The sequence below is a fragment of the Vanessa cardui genome, chromosome 29 (assembly GCF_905220365.1).
Source record: "Vanessa cardui chromosome 29, ilVanCard2.1, whole genome shotgun sequence".
In the NCBI taxonomy this organism is placed as follows: domain Eukaryota; kingdom Metazoa; phylum Arthropoda; class Insecta; order Lepidoptera; family Nymphalidae; genus Vanessa; species Vanessa cardui.
Window position 1 is genome coordinate 1878881 of NC_061151.1, and position 19026 is coordinate 1897906.

A 19026-nucleotide genomic window follows, 5' to 3' on the forward strand; every position below is an offset into this window, starting at 1 on the left:
CCACAAGTGTATAAGCTTCACGCAAGCGTAGCTTAGATCACTATAATATAGCAACCTGTGAGAATGTCAAATTGTCAAAAAACAATCACAACGTAATGTACAGGTACTGACCTTATTTCTTATATATTAATAATTTTATATACTTATTAAAAAGAAAAAAAAACAATTAAAAAATCAAAATCCATTTTATTTTTGTGCCATCCAATGAGGACGCATTCCGATGTCAAATATTAATTATAATCTGTATTTTCTAATCCAAGTCCTTAATGCAAATAATTCTCATATTAATTTAAAAAAAAAAACAATCTGTCATATCCTATTGACGTTTGACGTTACGCGTCTAAAAATAAACAACACAAGATGCTGATGACAAAAATCACATCGGCCAAGAAACAGTTGCATCCATTTATTATATAATAAATAAGTTTTATATTATATTCTGTCATGGAGGAAGCTTTCAATAAACTCAAAAATAACCGTCGTAATTCCGTTGACAATCTTATACAATGGATGAAGGATTGTAAGTTAAAAAAAAGTATTGGACATCCCGTTGGAATCAATTTTTAGCTTTATATACATATAATAAAATTGGAGTGTCTGTTTGTAATATTAAAATAACCTTTAAACTTTATGTATGTATACACGGTACATATACAAAAAGGTTTTCGGCTGATCTCGGGAACGGCTGGACCGATTTTGTTGGTAGTTTCACTGGCAGCTATTTAAGGATTAAATGAGGCTAAAACAATATTTCTTTTTGTTCATCATCATCATCATCATCAGCCTTGTTTTATTAGCACACGTTATAATGAGTAATAACTGAGATAACATTCTGGTTTCTCTTAATTATATCTGGACAAAATCGACCACACACCCCATTTATATGACAATATATAAACCTACAATATACTGTGATAGTATGTTAATGCCACTGCATGCCAGAGACCTCTCCATTTTGCTAATTAATACACATATGATAGAAGTTCCCTCAGTGCATGCTGGTTTTCTTACGACGATTTTTATATCCCGAGAATTTTATGAGTAAGAGATGAATTATGACAAATTGAACACATTAAGAGAGATGGCCCAGTGGTTACAATGCGTGCATCTTAACTGACGATTGCGGGTTCAAACCCAGGCAAGCACAGCTGATTCGTGTGTTTAATTTGTCTTTATAATTCATCTCGTACTCAGCCCAAAACATCCAATATATCCATGTAAATTCCCACTGCTGGGCTAAAAACCTCCTCTCCCTTTGAGGAGAAGGTTTGGAACATATTCCACCACGCTGTTCCAATGCGGGTTGGTGGAATACACATGTGGCACAATTTCTATGAAATTTGTCACATGCAGGTTTCCTCACGATGTGTTCCTTCACCGCTGAGCACGAGATGAATTATAAAGACAAATTAAGCACATGAATCAGCGGTTCTTGCCTGCATTTGAACCCGCAATCATCGGTTAAGATGCACGCGTTCTAACCACTGGGCCATCTCGACTCTTTCATGAACCAATATTTAATTCGCAGCAAAAATCGTGGACGGCGTTAACGTAACGGAGGCAAAAGCAAGGAAGCTTTTCGAAAACATCACCGATTCCAAGAACGTCGAGATTGAAAAATTCAAGGAGGCAATCGCAAAACTAGCGAACGAACAGAAGAAAACCGTCGAAGAGTTCACCAACACTCTGGCGAAAGAAGGGCCCAAGTTCTTAAACGCTGCCTTCGAAGCGGCTAGTGCTGCTGCAAGTACCTTGAGAGATACATTGATGAAAAAATGACCCGACCACTTATTATCAACACAATGTCTTGCTATGATTATTAATGAAATTATCTTTATTCTAATATATCTTTTTATAAATATGTAAAATGTATGTTTTATTGACTGAATATACTTTTTTTCAATACTTGTCTGTCTGATGGAAAGTAGTCCTATATTCCAATTAGAAAAGTAAAGGCAAATAAATAACATTTGACAGCGAACTGATACGATCTCATTGGTCGAGAGCTTGATTAATCTGTGATATTCACTGTGGATTTGCGAAAAAGAACATCTTTAATGTTGACGAAACTGTTATCGGAATTTTGGAAGTAAAATTAAAGTGGATGTAAGTAGTTAAGTGCAATAGTGTTGTGTTATAAATAAAGATATATCAACCATAAACTCTTGGTAGTGTACAATACAGCTGAGTTATTTGCAAATCGCAAGAAATACCTAAATATAAGGTGTGTTTAGTATTTATCTATATTCCTGCTTCATTGGAATAGGCTACGTATAGAAATAATAGCATTCTAAGGGATGTTAATCATCCCTGACATAGAAATATATGTTTTATTTTATTTCAGTATAAGACTTCTTTTTTCGCCGAGATAGCCCAGTGGTTTTTAACTTTGCTGTTTCGTAAATTCAAATCGTTTATAAAAAATACGTTGGAAATAAGGGCATATTATTCGATATAAGATTTTGTAGATGATAAAAAAAGCGTGGAATTAATACCTGTTGACATTACATACATATATAATTGTATTTAACTAATATGACTGTATTTTGTAAATGTTGAAAAAGAGTAGCTACTAAGTTTCTTGCCGGTTATTCTCGGTAGAATCTACTTTCCGAACCGGTGGTAGCTTCACTTAATTGTTAAATTATGATTCAACAGTGCTTGTAACAGCCCACTTGAATAAAGTTTATTTTGATCAATTGATTGGTTAGAACGCATGCAGGTTGCATTTGTTTAATTTCAACGAAATTCTGCCACATGGGTATCAAACAACGAGCACTGAAAAGGAGGTTTTATCCCAGAAGCGGGAAATTTACAAGCTGTTACTGGACTGTACTGTACCCAGGTCCCAGACTAATATCTTAAATTAAGCATTTGAGTTATAAATTACAGACTAACTTAAAAAACTTGTACACAGTTGACAATAACCTGTCAGTTTTTTTTTAGCCGCTCATTAAACGAGTTTTATTGTTTTTTGTTTTATATTTCTTAGCACTTGTAAGTGCAGTTTTTGCCAATCATTAATTATCTATCGCGTGTTGTCGTCCATCTTGTTTTTGGTTAAATCAACATTTTTGACAAATATAAGGAAAATTTTAAAATATATACCAATTTAAGAAGTAAGAGCTAAGATGGCCCAGTGGTCAGAATGCGTGCATCTTAACCGATGGTTAAGATGCACGCATTCTGACCACAACTATATATATATATATATATATGTGCTTAATTTGTGTTTATTATTATTTTCGTGCTAGGCGGTGAAGGAAAACATCATGAGAAAACCTGCATGTGTCTAATTTCCGGGTGTTATCATTACTTCTACATTTCCCACTGCTGAGATAAGGCCTCATTTTCCATTAAGGAGAGGGTTTGGAACAACAGCGTGGTAGAATACACCACGCTGTTCCAATGCGGGTTGATGGATACACATGTGACAGAATTTCGTTGAAAGAAGACACATGTAGGTTTCCTCACGATGTTTTCACCGCCGAGCTGGAAATTAATTATAAACACAAATTAAGCACATGAGTATTCAGTAGTGGTTGCCTGGGTTTGAACCTGAAATCATAGGTTATGATGCACGCGTTCTAATTACCATCTCGGCTTATTGCATATTGCATCTTACCATGGAAGAAATATTTGCATACATCGAAAATAGTATATAGTATAGTATAGTATAGTAATAGCTAACCTTACCTACACCGTGGGTTGCCTGGAAGAGATCGCTATGTAGCGATAAGGTCGCCAAAATCATACGCACTGTTAAATTCTCCTGAATCCATGTTGTATTTTTTTTCTTTGTGTGGTGTACAATAAAGTGAAAAGAAAAGTAAAATAGTTATGACTGTCAGCTTACATTAGAAGCTTGAATACATTATTGAATAATTTTAAATATTGATGGCAACACATTTTAATTTACATTTCATTACACAGTGTAAAACAAAGTCGCTTACAGCTGTCTATCTCTATGTAAGCTTAGATCTTTGAAATTACGCAACGGATTTTGATGCGGTTTTTTCAAAAGACAGAGTGATTCGAGATGAATGTTTTTTATATATAATACATGGACAATTCAGTAAAGAAACACTGACAATTTTAGAAGTTTCAAATGTGATGTCGTAAATAAACAAATTCTGTCGTATATTTAGTATCAGCATTGCGCCCGTGTAAGCCCGGAGCGGGTAAACTATAAAGTAACTGTTTTTAAACATCGGCGCGGTGAGGTGCGGGGTGGGGTAGTGATCAATTACTCAAGGACATTGGCCTGATGAGGTCAATATAAAAAAAACTTCAATACTCTTGTGATAATTGTATATACATACTAAAAAACGGAAATAAAATCAAGTTGTTAACTAAAGTTATTGATAAGATATTTTTTCGCGGTTTAAATGAATACATATAATGAAATTCGAGCGTATGTTTGTGATATCAAAATAACCGTTTTTTTTAAATGCATTGAATCACTACATAGTATAAAACGAAGTCGCATTATCTGTCGTTAAATCCTTAAATCTTTAAAACTACGCAACGGATTTTGATGTGGTTTTTTTAATAGATAGAGTGATTTCAGAGGAAGGTTTTTGTATATAATACATGGACAATATAGTAAAGTCACATTGATGATTTTAGAAGTTTCCATTGTGATGTCATATTATTGCACCCATGCGAAGTAATTACTATTATTTTATAGACAATGTGTACAGAATAGTAATGATTAACAAAAATTTATGATATTCCATGCGATATGCTAATATCTCTGCTATAAGCGCTACCAACAGTTCTTGATAAATATATCTTTATTTATAATACAATATCAGTTTCTATAATAAAATTCCGTAGACATTTTTAATTTTGCCGTTTCGTAAATTCAAATCGTTTATAAAAAATAAATTGGTAAAAAGGCATATTATTAGATACAAGATTTTGTAGATGATAAAAAAGCTTGGAATTAATACCTGTTGACTTCCAGGCAGGATACATTACATACATATATAATTGTATTTAACTAATACGATTGTATTTTTTAAACGTTGAAATAGAGCAACCACTGAGTTTATTGCCGATTTTTCTCGGTAGAATCCACTTTCCGAACCGGTGGTAGCTTTACTTAATTGTTAAATGACGATTCAAAAGTGCTTGTAAAAGCCTACTTGAATAAAGTTTATTTTGATTTTTTTGACACACCGCTTAATTACAGCGTATTCCTATGGAATTTGGAAAAATCATAAACAAACTTTATTTTTGGGTATTTCATGCGATTTGCGAATAACTCTATATTGTGCCCTACTAAGAGCTTATGAACTATACTAATGTTGTCACTAAGGTTATTGAAGTGGGCAACATTATAAAAAAAAAACATTTGCGGGTATTTAAACTCGCTCAGCAGAATACTCTGGAACCGGGAACATTGTGACATCTTTAATTTTCATTACTGTATCTCTTTATATATTCTTTGCTTAATTTGAATACAGAAGAACGTTATTAATTAATAACAAGAGTTTCAACAATTCATCAACAAAAGTAACTTTAGCTTATACATATGTATTTATAACGTAAAACTATTACACTTAACTACTTATTTTTAATATAATTTGATTTCCAAAATTACGACATCAGTCTCGTTTACGTCGTTAACGCCATTTTGCAAAACCATAGTGAATATCATTTTTTTATGGTATAGGTTGGCGGACGAGCATATGGGCCACCTGATGGTAAGTGGTCACCATCACCCATAGACAATGACGCTGTGAGAAATATCAACCATTCCTTACATCGTCAATGTGCCATTAACCTTGGGAACTGAGATGCTATGTCCCTTGTGCCTGTAGTTACACTGGCTCGCTCACTCTTCAAACCGGAACACAACAATACTGAGTACTGATATTTGGCGGTAGAATAACTGATGAGTGGGTGGTACCTACCCAGACGGGCTTGCACAAAGCCCTACCACCAGGTAAAGATAGATCAATCAAGCTCTCGACCAATGATAACGCATCAATTCGCTGTAAAATTTTGTTTATTTAACTTTTTTCCTGTTATGGATGGAATAGAGTATACTTATATACTAATTAATTTTAAATCCAAAGTTTCCATAACAACTTTCCGTCAATCAAACGGAATTATTTCGCGAATTAATACCACAGATTATTTAAGATCTCGACTCATGATATTGCGGCCATTTAATGTCAAAGTTATACATAGAGCCCAGTGGTTAGAACATTTGCATCTTAACCGATGATTGCGGGTTTAAACACAGGCAAGTATGTATATTCATGTGCTTAATTTGGGTTTATAATTCATCTCGTGCTCAGCGGTGATGGAAAACATCGTGAGGAAACCTGCATGTATCAAATTTCATAGAAATTCTGCCACATATGTATTTCACCAACCCGCATTGGAACAGCGTAGTGGAATATGTTCCGAGCTTTCTCCTCAAAGGAAGAGGAGGCCTTAGCCCAACAGTGGGAAATTTACAGGCTGTTGTTGTTTGTTGTTGTTATACATATCTGCTCCTGTTGGAAAATACTTTAAGAGCTATTAATAATAATAATCCAGTTGTAGTATCGACTGAATCTTATTCGAAGGTTGAATTCAGACCCGGGCGAACGTTTTTCACACTCAGTGAATTTTAGTGGCTGTTAGCTTACTGCTTGATAATCTATACAAATGTATAACAAAATTGAAGCGTCTGTTTGTAATATTAAAATAACCGCATTTTAATAAATGCATATATGTACACGGTATGAATACCTAAATAATATTTTCTACAATTATTGTCGGTCTTTCTGTCTATTCCGGCTAATCTCTGGAACGACTGGATCGATCTCATAATAACTCAGGCTACTTTTAATAAATAATAAGTTATTATTAAATCTGCAAATTGAACAATAACTATTATATTATATTATAATATTGTTAAATACAAACGCATATAAAGTCACGGGCACAGCTTAGTTTAGTTTAGTTGATAAAAACTGTAAAACTATAAATGAATAATCCTAAAAATTTGTATCCCGAATCTCATTTTTTTTAATATAATAATTTCAAAAGCTTTCAATTTTGGAGCATAGTGCAAACAGAAATTAAAAAAAAAAAAATAGATTATAATTTGAAACATAGATTAGATATCAATATAACTAATGGTTTTCCCTTTACGCAGAAATGAGCATTCCATTTTCAAACTGTTTATTAAACGAGAAAGCCGCCAGGGGTTTCCCAGTATCCAGTTAATTTTATTAATGTCGTTGGAATTCAAATATGCACAGTATACAGCGCGGCCGCGTGAGATACAGACGCGCGCGGCTGAGATCATTCAATAAAAAAAAAATAAAGTTCCTTCGCGTCTTAAACGTCAGAGGAAGATATTTTTTTTTTAAGTTTTGACAGTGGTTGTTGAAAAAGTTTTTATTCATTTGAAGTGTCATTTTGTTTTTTTTTTTAATTTTACCGATGAAGGGTCAAAGCAAGAGGTTCGTGAGCCACAAGGGGAAGGCTTACGATATGGGTGTGAAAAAAGATGACAACATAGGCTTTTTCGATTTGGTATGTTTTTATTTATTTAATTTATTAACTGTAATTTTTGTTATATCATGACTCACTATATTGTTTACATTTATCATCGCTTAATACTTAAAAAAACATTTTTAATACCTAAAGTCGGAAATTTGTTTTTTTTTTTTTTTATTAAGTCAAACGGTATAGAGCCAAGTCATCTATTGACATTTTAAAATAATAAAATACAATTTAATCGCATTACAAGAAACAACAATATATATCTTTATAATGTCAGTAGGAATAAGTATTATTTTACATAAATCAACCATAAACATCCATGCATGAATACAATAATTTTGATTTGATGTGATAACGCAACAATATTAATTACAGACTTTTATTACTTTAAATGTGCATATAAGACCTCCTTGGTCTAGTGGCTTGATATAAACTAAAATTTAGAGGTTCTGAGTTCAAATTCAACAGACGTTGGAAGTGTATTCGTCAAACTGTTGGAATGGAATGTTTCCGGTCGTCTAACTTTACCTCTGAGTTTGCGAAGTGTAGTTTACTCTTTATATTTGGAAACCATAAGCTTAGTGGTGCATTGGGAAAATAATGGATGGTAAATACTTTACAATGGTAATAATGGATGGTCCTCATCATCAAGTAGCCTTTCTAAGCCTTAGTCTACCTATTTCATAAAAAAATGATCTTTAATTTTATTAATTACAAGCGCGCGTCGGGTGCAAAATTGATAGGAAATTTTCTACATAATTTGTTTATCTACGACATCACATTAAAAACTTCTAAAATTATCAGTGTTTCTTTACTATATTGCCCATGTATTATATACAAAAACCTTTCTCTCGAATCACTCTATATATAAAAAAGAAACCGTATCAAAATCCGTTGCGTAATTATAAAGATCTAAGCGTACATAGGGACAGACAACGAAAAGCTACTTTGTTTTACATTATTTACAAAGTTCTGATATCAATCTATTGCTCATATATGACTGTAACTACTATTGTAAAAAAGAGTAACTACTGAGTTTCTTGCCGGTTCTTCCCGTTAGAATCTGCATGCTAAACCGGTGCAGTGGTAGCTTCACTTAATATAGTTTGTTTAATGACCATTCAAAAGTGCTTGTAAAGTAATTAAAGTATATTTTTTGTTACTTTGGCAGGACAAAGAGTATTGTGTCTTATGTCTAAACTATTAAAACAAAATGGATGATAACTAGTATGGAATATTCTGGAAGCTGATTATAACGCGTTATAATATTATCGTATAAACAAAAATCTTTTAAATACTAAAAACTTTATGCAAAGGTTAAAAACCTAAGGTTTTTCTGATCGTATAATATTTTGTACGTAATTTAGAAATACGTATTTCTCGAAGACCTGTTTTGGCAAAAACAATCGTGTCTGTAACAAGACTCGATAGTTCAGTGGCGAACAGTGATGACTTGGTCGGGGGTTCGATGTTATTGTTTATAGATAATTTGACGACCTCCATGGTCGAGTGGTATGTACACCGGTTTTCATGGGTACGCCACTCTGAGGTCCCGGGTTCGATTCCCGGCCGAGTCGATGTAGATTACCATTAATTTTCTACGTTGTCTTGGGTCTGGGTGTTTGTACCGTCGTTACTTCTGATTTTCCAAAACACAAGTGCTTCAGCTACTTACATTGGGATCAGAGTAATGTATGTGATGTTGTCTCATATTTAATTATTTATTATTTATTTATTTATTGATATATAGCCTAGGTTTGGTCATGACTTTTCTCAGACATTCTCAAGTCAAGCTACCTGCGCTGGACATATTGTGTTACAGTGTATTTTTTATAGCTTAGTTGGCTAACTAAGCTAGCTAGACTGGAAAATGAGTCATCTGATTGAATTTGAGCCGAGATGGCCCAGTGGTTAGAATGCGTGCATCTTAACCGATGATTGCGGGTTCAAACCCAGGCAAGCACCATTGAACTTCATGTGCTTAATATATGTTTATAATTCATCTCGTGTTGAAGGAAACCATCGTGAGGAAACCTGCATGTGTCTAATTTTATCAAATCTTCTCACATGGGAAAGGAGGCTTTAGCTCAGTTAAGGAAAGTTAACAGGCCATTAATGTTATGTAATTAGTATGTTGTAATAATAAGTATTGCTGTTTGGGGGTAGAATATTGTAGTAGTAGTATTAAATGGATAGTACCTACCTAACAGGTTTGGACAAAGCCAAGTAAAGTGGGCACCTTTATACCATAACAATCATAGACGGACTAAGAACTTAACAGAAAAATTCAGTACAATATAAATGTTTAATTAAAACTTTTTATCATCCCGAACCACAACGACTTAACACTTTATAGATAAAAAACATGATAATATATTTATAATTGTATGCTTAATTAGGAGCCGAGATGGCCCAGTGGTTAGAACGCGTGCATCTTAAGCGATGATTTCGAGAGAACCCAGGCAAGCACCACTATATTTATACATATGTGCTTAATTTGTGTTTATAATTCATCTCGTGCTCAGCGGTGAAGGAAAACGTCGTGAGGAAACCTGCATGTGTCTAATTTCATTGAAATTATGCCACATGTGCATTCCACCACATGAGGGTTGCATTGGAACAGCGTGGTGGAATATGTTCCAAGCTCTCCTTAATGGGAGAGGAGGCCATTAGCCCAGCAGTGGGAAATTTACGGGCTGTTACTTTACTTTACTTTAAGTGATTCGATGCATCGTATTTTACCCCGATAGCTAGATATATATAAAATAGATAGATATATAAAATAAAAAACAAAAACAAAAATGTTATATTATTATATGCACATTATTTACCAGAGTATACATAGCATATTTAAGGTCAGAGGGACCCATTCTTCCATGACATCGTATTATATAATCAACAAAAGAATAAAGAAACTTTTAATTAATATAAATGAAGATAACTGAAATGATTAATTATTACAAAGTGCATGTGTTTGTGTGAGTTGAGAGTTATGTATGTGTGTGAATGATTGATGCGCATGTGTTGTGTTTGTCAATAACACGCACACATATACAAAAAAATACGTTATTATTAAAAATATAGATTTATGTTTTTTATATATATAGATCACCACATGTACACCAGTCCTTACTAGATTTTTTTATTTAACTATGCGACACTATACAGTTTTCATAGAATGTAACCCAATGTAGGGCGTAATTATTTTCGTTTAGAAATTATAGACATCACATATTATGCGCAAACATTGCATGAGGTTTTTTATGTTTAATAAAAATGGCTTATATCAAAACGTAAGCAAAAAAAACCTATATGATACTAATTAGTAGACACCGCATTAATGTAATTAAATATATAAATAATAATAATGAATTAAAACAAAAGCAAAACAGATAATTATTTGAACTATTAAAGCATTATAAGTATTTATAGAAAAATAATTATGTTTTTTATCGTGATTTTGAATTTAGAATGTGAAAACTGCCAACTTGTTTTTTTTAAAGAGTACGTTATAGGGCTTGTCAAATTGTATTTAGTTAAACATCCAAAGTAGGAATTATAAAAAAAAAAACAATTATAAAAAAATTGTCTTGTTTTTTATCTATAATTTACATTTTTATTCGTCAAGGGAAACAAAATATACCGTAATTATATATTGTTTTTATATATTCTATATGAAATAAGGAACTAATAAAGATATTATAATAAATATTTAATTATACAATAGATAACAAATAAAAAAAAAAGTTTGTTTTATTTTCGTACAACAATCAACTAATTATAATTACTACTAAATATATATGTGTATATATTTTAAATTTAAACAAAAAATGCTACGTGGTCATCCATATAAAAGATACAATTATTTTCTGCGCCATTAACAGTGACAGATTTACAAATTTGCCACTAATAGGCTATTCAGTTTCAGCCCTACTGACTTTTGAAATTTAATACATAAGTTTAGTTAACAATCATATTAATTACTTTTTTTCTGTAATTGCAACTTTATGGTTTGGGTTCTTTCGTCCTTATTACATCGGCTTTTCCCGTTGATTGTTCTAGTAATATGTCTGTCAGTTACTAGATTGTTTTTGCAATCCGCTCATCATGTAATGTATGATGTCAATCATGTATATCCACAGTAACATTGATAACTTTGATAAAATCAGTGATAATCATTGTATATGCACTAGAAGTAAGGATAAGCTTATAACGCCAAGTTTCCGACTCCGCAAAGTCAATAAATCTTTCTTGGGGCAAGGTATCCATTTCTATAATAAAATTCCACAGACATTTTTAACTTTGCCGTCTCGTAAATTCAAATCGTTTATAAAAAATACATTGGTGAAAAAGGCGTATTATTCGATACAAGATTTTGTAGATGATAAAAAAGCGTGGAATTAATACCTGTTGACTTCCAGGCAGGATATATTAATTTAATAATTGTATTAACTTAAAAATTAACTAACATGACTGTATTTTTTTAAATGTTGAAAAAGAGTAACTACTGAGTTTCTTGCCGGTTCTTCTCGGTAGAATCTACTTTCCGAACCGGTGGTAGCTTCACTTAATTGTTAAATGACGATTCAAAAGTGCTTGTAAAAGCCCACTTGAATAAAGTATACTTTGATTTTGATTTTTGATTTTGATTTTGCTATGTAGTGACAAGTATATGAATTACGGACGTAATGTGTATACATGTAATTATAAGGTTTTTTTATTTCTCTAAGATAAAAAGATGGCCTAAATTTGCCGCCCTTCTAAATCTGCCGCCCTAGGCTCCAGCCTACTTAGCCTATTGGTAAATCCGCCACTGACCATTCCATCATTAATCTTGGGAACTAAGAAGTAACGACCGTTGTAGATACTGGCTCACTCAATCTTCAAGCCGAAACAGAACGATACTAAGTATTGCTGTTGACAGTGGAATACATGGTATCTACATATCAATAGTCTGTTAGAATCAAAGATGAAATGTAGATAAACAAACTAAATAAAACTTAGATGAACATATTTCATGTGATCCGCTAATAACTCAGCTATTGGGCACTACTAAGAATTATGTAAAAAAGTAAAGTAAAAGTAAAAACCTGTAAATTTCTTACTGCTGAGATAAGGCCTCCTCTTCCATTAAGGAGAGGGTTTGGAACATATTCCACAATTCTGTTCCAATGCGGGTTGGTGGACTGCACATGTGTCAGAATTTCGATGTAATTAGATACATTCAGGTTTTCTCAGGATGTTTTCCTTCACGGCCGAGCACGAGATGAATTATAAACACAAATTCAGCACATATATGTATAGTGTCATCGGTTAAGATGCACGCGTTCTAACCACTGGGATATCTCAGGTCAAGATTTTATGATTGATATATATTTTTTAATACCACACTATTACACTTTTCACAAAATAATCCACATTGAATATCACAGATTAATCAAGCTCTCGACCAATGACATCGCGTCAATTCGATGACAATTTTATTTGAATTTTGTGCTTGGGTTTAGAATGGGCAGGCTTGCATCCTATCCAGTCCTATCCATAAATATGAAACCGTGGCATCAGTTTTAACTACTCTTAGTTAATAAATACTGATCATGCCACGTGTAATCTTGAAACACCGTAGGGTTATTAGAGCCAGCCAATACAACACCACAACCACGAGTGACATATATTAATATCTTAAATATCCTCCTCAAAGTTAGAGGAGTCCTCAGCCCAATCGTGGAAAATTTACAGGCTACTGATGATGATGATGAAATTTCGGGGGAGGTTACATAATAGGATCCTTTGCGGTCCGGACATATTTTGCTCAAATGCAACTTTGATATTTAAAAACATTATACGAAGTCATCTTGTCTAACCAGTTTTGAGATGTCGTTTCATTTAGGTACTCTGATTTTTTCTACATCTAACTTATAATATTAATGTTGCCAATATAAAAAATATCACGCTTGTAACACGTGATCTCAATGATACCATACTACGAAGCTGTCCCAGTGGTTGGAACGTGTGCATCTTAACTGATGATTTCGGGTTCAAGCCCAGGCAAGCGCCGGTGAAGGAAACCTACATGCGTGCAATTTCAAAGAAATTCTGCCACATGTGTATTGCAATGGAACAGCGTAGTGGAATATGTTCCGAACCTTCTCAAAGAGAGAAGCCTTAGCCTCGCAGGGGAAATTTACAGGCTGTTGTTGTTATACTATAAAGAATGCAGTAGCCATTTTGAACCACAGCCGTCTGACTGTTGCAAAGAAAAATAAACAATTTTGACCTTGAAATAACGCGATGCCATTGGTCGAGAGCTGGAATGGTTTGTGGTATTCATTGTGGTCATTCAGTGAGAAAATGGTCCGCCGTCATATCGGCGAAGTTCCGTCGATGTTTGTTATAATTAAATAGTTTTGTATTATTAATAATGTTCTTTAATTACTGTCAGTTTTAACTAATCAATTCACAAATACATTCATTTTGTTCTAAATATAATTATTTTACTGTTATTAGGTTGATCAAATACTTTAATAATAATAAAAAACTCATTTATTGTTTTTATTTTATTTTAACAATTTTAATAAACATTTATAAACACAAAATTAGTTGTATTTTTTTAATTTTATTAAAAATTTGATCGGATTAAATGAAATTCGCCAAAATTAATAATAAATTACAGTAATCCTGACAGAAGCTCTGTGTGCCGTAACCATAAAAACAAAAAAAACAAATGCTTTTTATGCTCTATTATATTATGTTCTTATTTTAAACTAGCTGTGTCTGCGACCTTGTGACGCCTTTGAATATAACAAAAAAAAATGTTATTGTAGCCAAACTTACTGCCTATTATATCAGTTATCTGTCAGTGAAACTCCCGTCAAAATCGATCCAGCCGTTCCAGAGATTAGCCAGAACAAACAGATAGACAGACCGACAAAAATTGTAAAAAAACGTTATCTTGGTATACATATATACCGTGTATACATACATATATATTAAGTTAAAAAGAGCTATTTTAATATTAATATTACGAACAGACACTCCAATTTTATTATATGTTAAGATTATTTGACATTAGTCTTGAATGTAGAGAAGAAGCGTTTCGAAATGTCGATTCTGCTGAGCAGAACCTGCATTCATTTCTTTGTAAAAACTTAACGCCGACTATTATTCTATTATTAGAAACTATTCAAAGAACTTTCGAGAATTAATATATTCATTCTAAATATATGTGTCTCATATATTATACTAGCGACCAGGCTTCGGACGGGTGCAATACTGATACTAAATATACTACAGAATTTGTTTATTTACGACATCACATTAGAAACTTCTAAAATTATGTGTTTCTTTACTAAACTGTCCACGTATTATATACAAAAACCTTCTCGAATCACTCTATCTATTAAAAAAACCGCATCAAAATCCGTTGCGTAGTTTTAAAGATTTAAGCTTATATGTATAGGGACAAAGAAAGCGACTCTGTTTTATACTATATAGTGATTATTTATTGGTGTAAATCAAATCCAATTTTAATTATGATCATCATCAATCTGTATGCGTTTGTGTTTGGGGATATATAACAGAGCACAGCACACACAGAATGTTCTACAGTGAATAATGCAAGATTCTATCCTTATCATTATCCTCAAGAAGAGGTCTCTGAAAGGAGAGTTATTTTTTTGTTTCTGAATTTTGTTAAATGTTAAATTCATTCATGTTCGAATACGAATTTCCACCAACGTTCTTTTTGGTCGTTTTATTGCGGTTGCTTTGAAATAAATTCCTACTTTTTATACATTTTTGGAAAGCCTAGAAAATGAGCATATTTACAAAACAATCCGCAGACCAAGTTCGATTCTGATTTTTTTTGTTCTTAAGGCAGTTTTGAGGAAAAAAATATTGAAATAACTTCGTTTTTAGTCTCGCATTTTTAAATTTGGACAGATAAGTATTATTTAAACATTTATAAATATCCAGTATTTCATCGTTTTTTATAAAACGGAAGAAAAAAAATGATTTTAATTGATACTTTTTCGTTAAATAAATTTTTGAAGTCGCACTTTTGACAAGTTTTGAAAAAAGCTAAAAAACGCGATAACTCAAAAATGGTTCACTTTTGTGCATGCATAAGGGGGTTAATTTTATTGCAAATAGTCACCCCAATCACCTCCTAACGGATATACGTCGAATTACCAATAAGCCTGTATATATATATGAATATACATTCATTGTAACAATATGTCCTTGAGACGTTAAAATTAGCTGTGTTCCCAGATTCACGAGCTCTAAATTTAGACCATTGACGTGAAAAGTGTACCGAGATTTAGACAAATTATAATAATGTTACTACTTAATATTTTAAAAGTTACCGATACAAGTAAATAAATCATAGCTTACTGATTGAAATATAAAAAAAAAATTAATTATTTCGTAATATAATGGACAACCTCCGTGGTCGAGTGGTGTGTACAGCGGCTTTAATGGGTACGTCAATCTGAGGTCCCGGGTTCGATTCCCGGCCAAATCAATGTAAAAGGTTTACTATTTTTCTATATTTTCTTGAGTCTGGGTGTTTGTACCGTCGTTACTTCTGATCTTCCATAACATAAGTGCTGTAGATACTTACACTGGGATCAGAGTAATGTATGTGACGTTATCCAATATTTATTTATTTATAATTATAAGGGGTTTTTACGCTTCTGTTGGTCTAAGGCCTCCTCTACTCTGTGGCCCCTGGGCCATCGATATTAATGACAATTTGATGTAGTGTGCATACACTTAGATCTAATGCAGCATTAAGACAGGTTTTGTAATAGCATTCTGGGTTTTCCCTGTATGAGGAGAAACCGAGCTGTTATATGAAATACTAGCAATCGCCCGCGGATTCACTCACGTTTTACAGTTTTTATCATGTGTTTGGCAAAAATAGTGGCCATATTGGAGTTCAAGTTTGCTTCATGACAAATTTCATGAAATTCGGTTTACTTTGGTCGTGAAACGACAGACAGACAGAGCTACTTTCACATTTATAATATTAATATAGATTGGAGTTTGAATAAAGAAAGTAAGTTGTTTTGAATTAAACGTTTAATAAATAAATAAATATTGGAAAACATCACATACATTACTCTCCCAATGTGAGTAGCTAAAGCACTTGTGTTATGGAAGATCAGAAGTAACGACGGTGGAAACATCCAGACTAGCCTGTAAATTTCTCACTGCTGGGCTAAGGCCTCCTCTCCCATTAAGGAGAAGGTCTTGGAACATATTCCACCATGCTGTTCCAATACGGGTTGGTAAAATGCACATGTAGCAGAAATTCTATGAAATTAGACACATGTAGATTTCCTTATAATGTTTTCCTTCAACGTCGAGCACGAGATGAATTATAAACACAAATTAAGCACATACATATATAATATAGTGGTGCTTGCCTGGGTTTGAATCCGAAACCATCTGTTAAAATGCACGCGTTCTAACCACTGGGCCATATCAGCTCTTACAAACACCACACACAAGACAACATAGAAAACTAAACATTTTTCGACATGGTCTTAACCGGCAATCGAACCCGGGACCTCGAAGGTCTACCACGGAGGTCAGATCTATTAGATAGTTATTTCATTAACAATATTTTTCAATAAAAGAAAATAATTCCGTATTACAAGGAGTTGGAACAAATTCGCTTCCTCTATATTGTGTACAGAATAACAATCGTTTTGAGAATATTAAAACGTCTGACAAAAATAATATTAAAATATTCCGTGTAAATTGGAACAACAAAAAATAACTTTGAATAATAATCTATACGTATAATAAAATCGGAGTGTCAGTTTGTAATAATAAAAGAAAAAGTAAAGAGTAAAGTAACAGCCTGTAAATTTCCCTTCCATTGAGGAGAGGGTTTGGAACATATTCCACCACGCTATTCCAATGCGGGAACTGCGGGTTTGTGGAATACACATATGGCAGAATTTCTATGAAATTAGATACATAAAAGTTTTCTCACGATGTTTTCCTTCACCGCCGATCACGAGATGAATTATAATCGCAAATTAAGCACATATATATAGTGGTGGTTGCTTGGGTTTGAACCCGCAATCATCGGTTAAGATGCACGCGTTCTAACCACTGGGCCATCTCACCCAATAAAATATACATTTTTTACTACATACATATAATATACACGTTACATATACCAAAAAAAAAAACATTCTTTTTTATTTTTGTCTGTCTTTGGAAACACTGCTTCGATTTTGATGGTCTTTCAATGGCAGATAGCTGATGTAATTAGAAGTAACTTATGCTACAACAATATATTTTTCCTTTAAACGCGAGCAATGCTAGTATTATTTAAAACCGTATATAATAGAAAGAGAGAGATATAGGGAAAGAGAAAGGTGTTAGAGGAGCATAGCACTATATTCTAACGTGACATTACCTGTCAGTTAATCTTCGTCTTAAAAACTATGTTGTATATGAGAAAAAAGCAGTGATAGTATATCATTATCATAACATAGTATAAAACAAATTCGCCTACCGTTGTGTCCCTATGTACGCTTTTGTCTTACAAATTACTCAACGGATTTTAATGCGGTTTTTTTTAATAGATAGTTCGATTCGAGAGGAAGGTTTTTGTAATACATGGAAAATATAGTAAAGAAACACTGATGATTTTAGTTTCTAAAGTGATATAAATAAACAAATTCTGTAGAATATTTAGTATCAGTATTGCACTCGTGCGAAGCCGGGTTGGGTGGCTAGTTTTATATATATTCTTAATAGGTAACTATGTTTTCCTGGATCGCGTTCGATCGGGGATTTTCTACACATATTATATATGTTATATGCTACAGTCGATTCCGCGTCGATGACATATATATGTAGTAGTTAAACGATCTGTTTACCTATTTTGATGCAGAACACGCAACCTCTGTGTTACCGATTATATTTAAAATCTACATACAGTCGGGGTAAGAAAAGGTTTGTCACCTTAAGATCTATTTTCGTGTGCTCAGTATGAGCGATATTCCGCTTTAGTAACAGCCTGTAAATTTCCCACAGCTGGGATAAGGCCTCTTCCATTAAGGAGATGGTTTGGATCATATTCCACCACGCTGTTCCAATGCGGGTTGGTGGAATTCACATGTGGCAGAATTTCAATGAAACTAGACACATGCAAATTTCCTCACGATGTTTTCCTTCACCGCCGAGCATGAGATGAATTATAAACACAAATTAAGCACACATATATAGTGGTGCTTGTCTGGGTTTGAACCCGCAATCATCGGTTAAGATGCACGCGTTCTAACAACTGGGCTATCTCAGCAGTATGAGCGACAATCTGCTTTACCGATCGAGAATGACATATTGCGTCGCAATTTGATGCTTAGATTCAAAAGGTACTAAGAGTTTAAGACTTGATAAAGGAATGAATTTGAAAACTGATGAATGTAATCTTACTCTGACTGTACTTAATAAATTTATATGCCGTGCAAGAAATCAATATATTTTTTT

At 33.1% G+C, this 19026-nt stretch overlaps 2 protein-coding genes across 2 annotated transcripts in view; both read left to right on the forward strand.

Annotated features, from left to right (window-relative positions):
* The first annotated feature begins 341 nt into the window (after nucleotides 1-341).
* Nucleotides 342-1835, forward strand: LOC124542035. The gene is made up of 2 exons (XM_047119989.1): nucleotides 342-520; nucleotides 1529-1835. Exons 1-2 carry the CDS (start codon nucleotides 445-447, stop codon nucleotides 1777-1779), a joined length of 327 nt encoding a protein of 108 aa, XP_046975945.1. The 5' UTR covers nucleotides 342-444; the 3' UTR covers nucleotides 1780-1835.
* Nucleotides 1836-7256: 5421 nt separating this feature from the next.
* The window catches only part of LOC124541907 (multidrug resistance protein homolog 49-like), a 94282-nt gene continuing 82512 nt past the window's right edge, over nucleotides 7257-19026 (forward strand). Inside the window, exon 1 of the mRNA XM_047119828.1 lies at nucleotides 7257-7542. Coding sequence (XP_046975784.1) covers nucleotides 7450-7542 — 93 coding nt within the window. The 5' untranslated portion in view covers nucleotides 7257-7449. The remainder of the gene's footprint in view (nucleotides 7543-19026) is intronic.

Bases quoted from the DNA above. Each gene is read 5' to 3' on its own strand.
- LOC124542035 (XM_047119989.1), top strand. From the start codon at position 445: ATGGAGGAAGCTTTCAATAAACTCAAAAATAACCGTCGTAATTCCGTT. The intron at 521-1,528 runs GTAAGTTAAAAA...TTTAATTCGCAG, and splicing joins TATACAATGGATGAAGGATT to CAAAAATCGTGGACGGCGTT.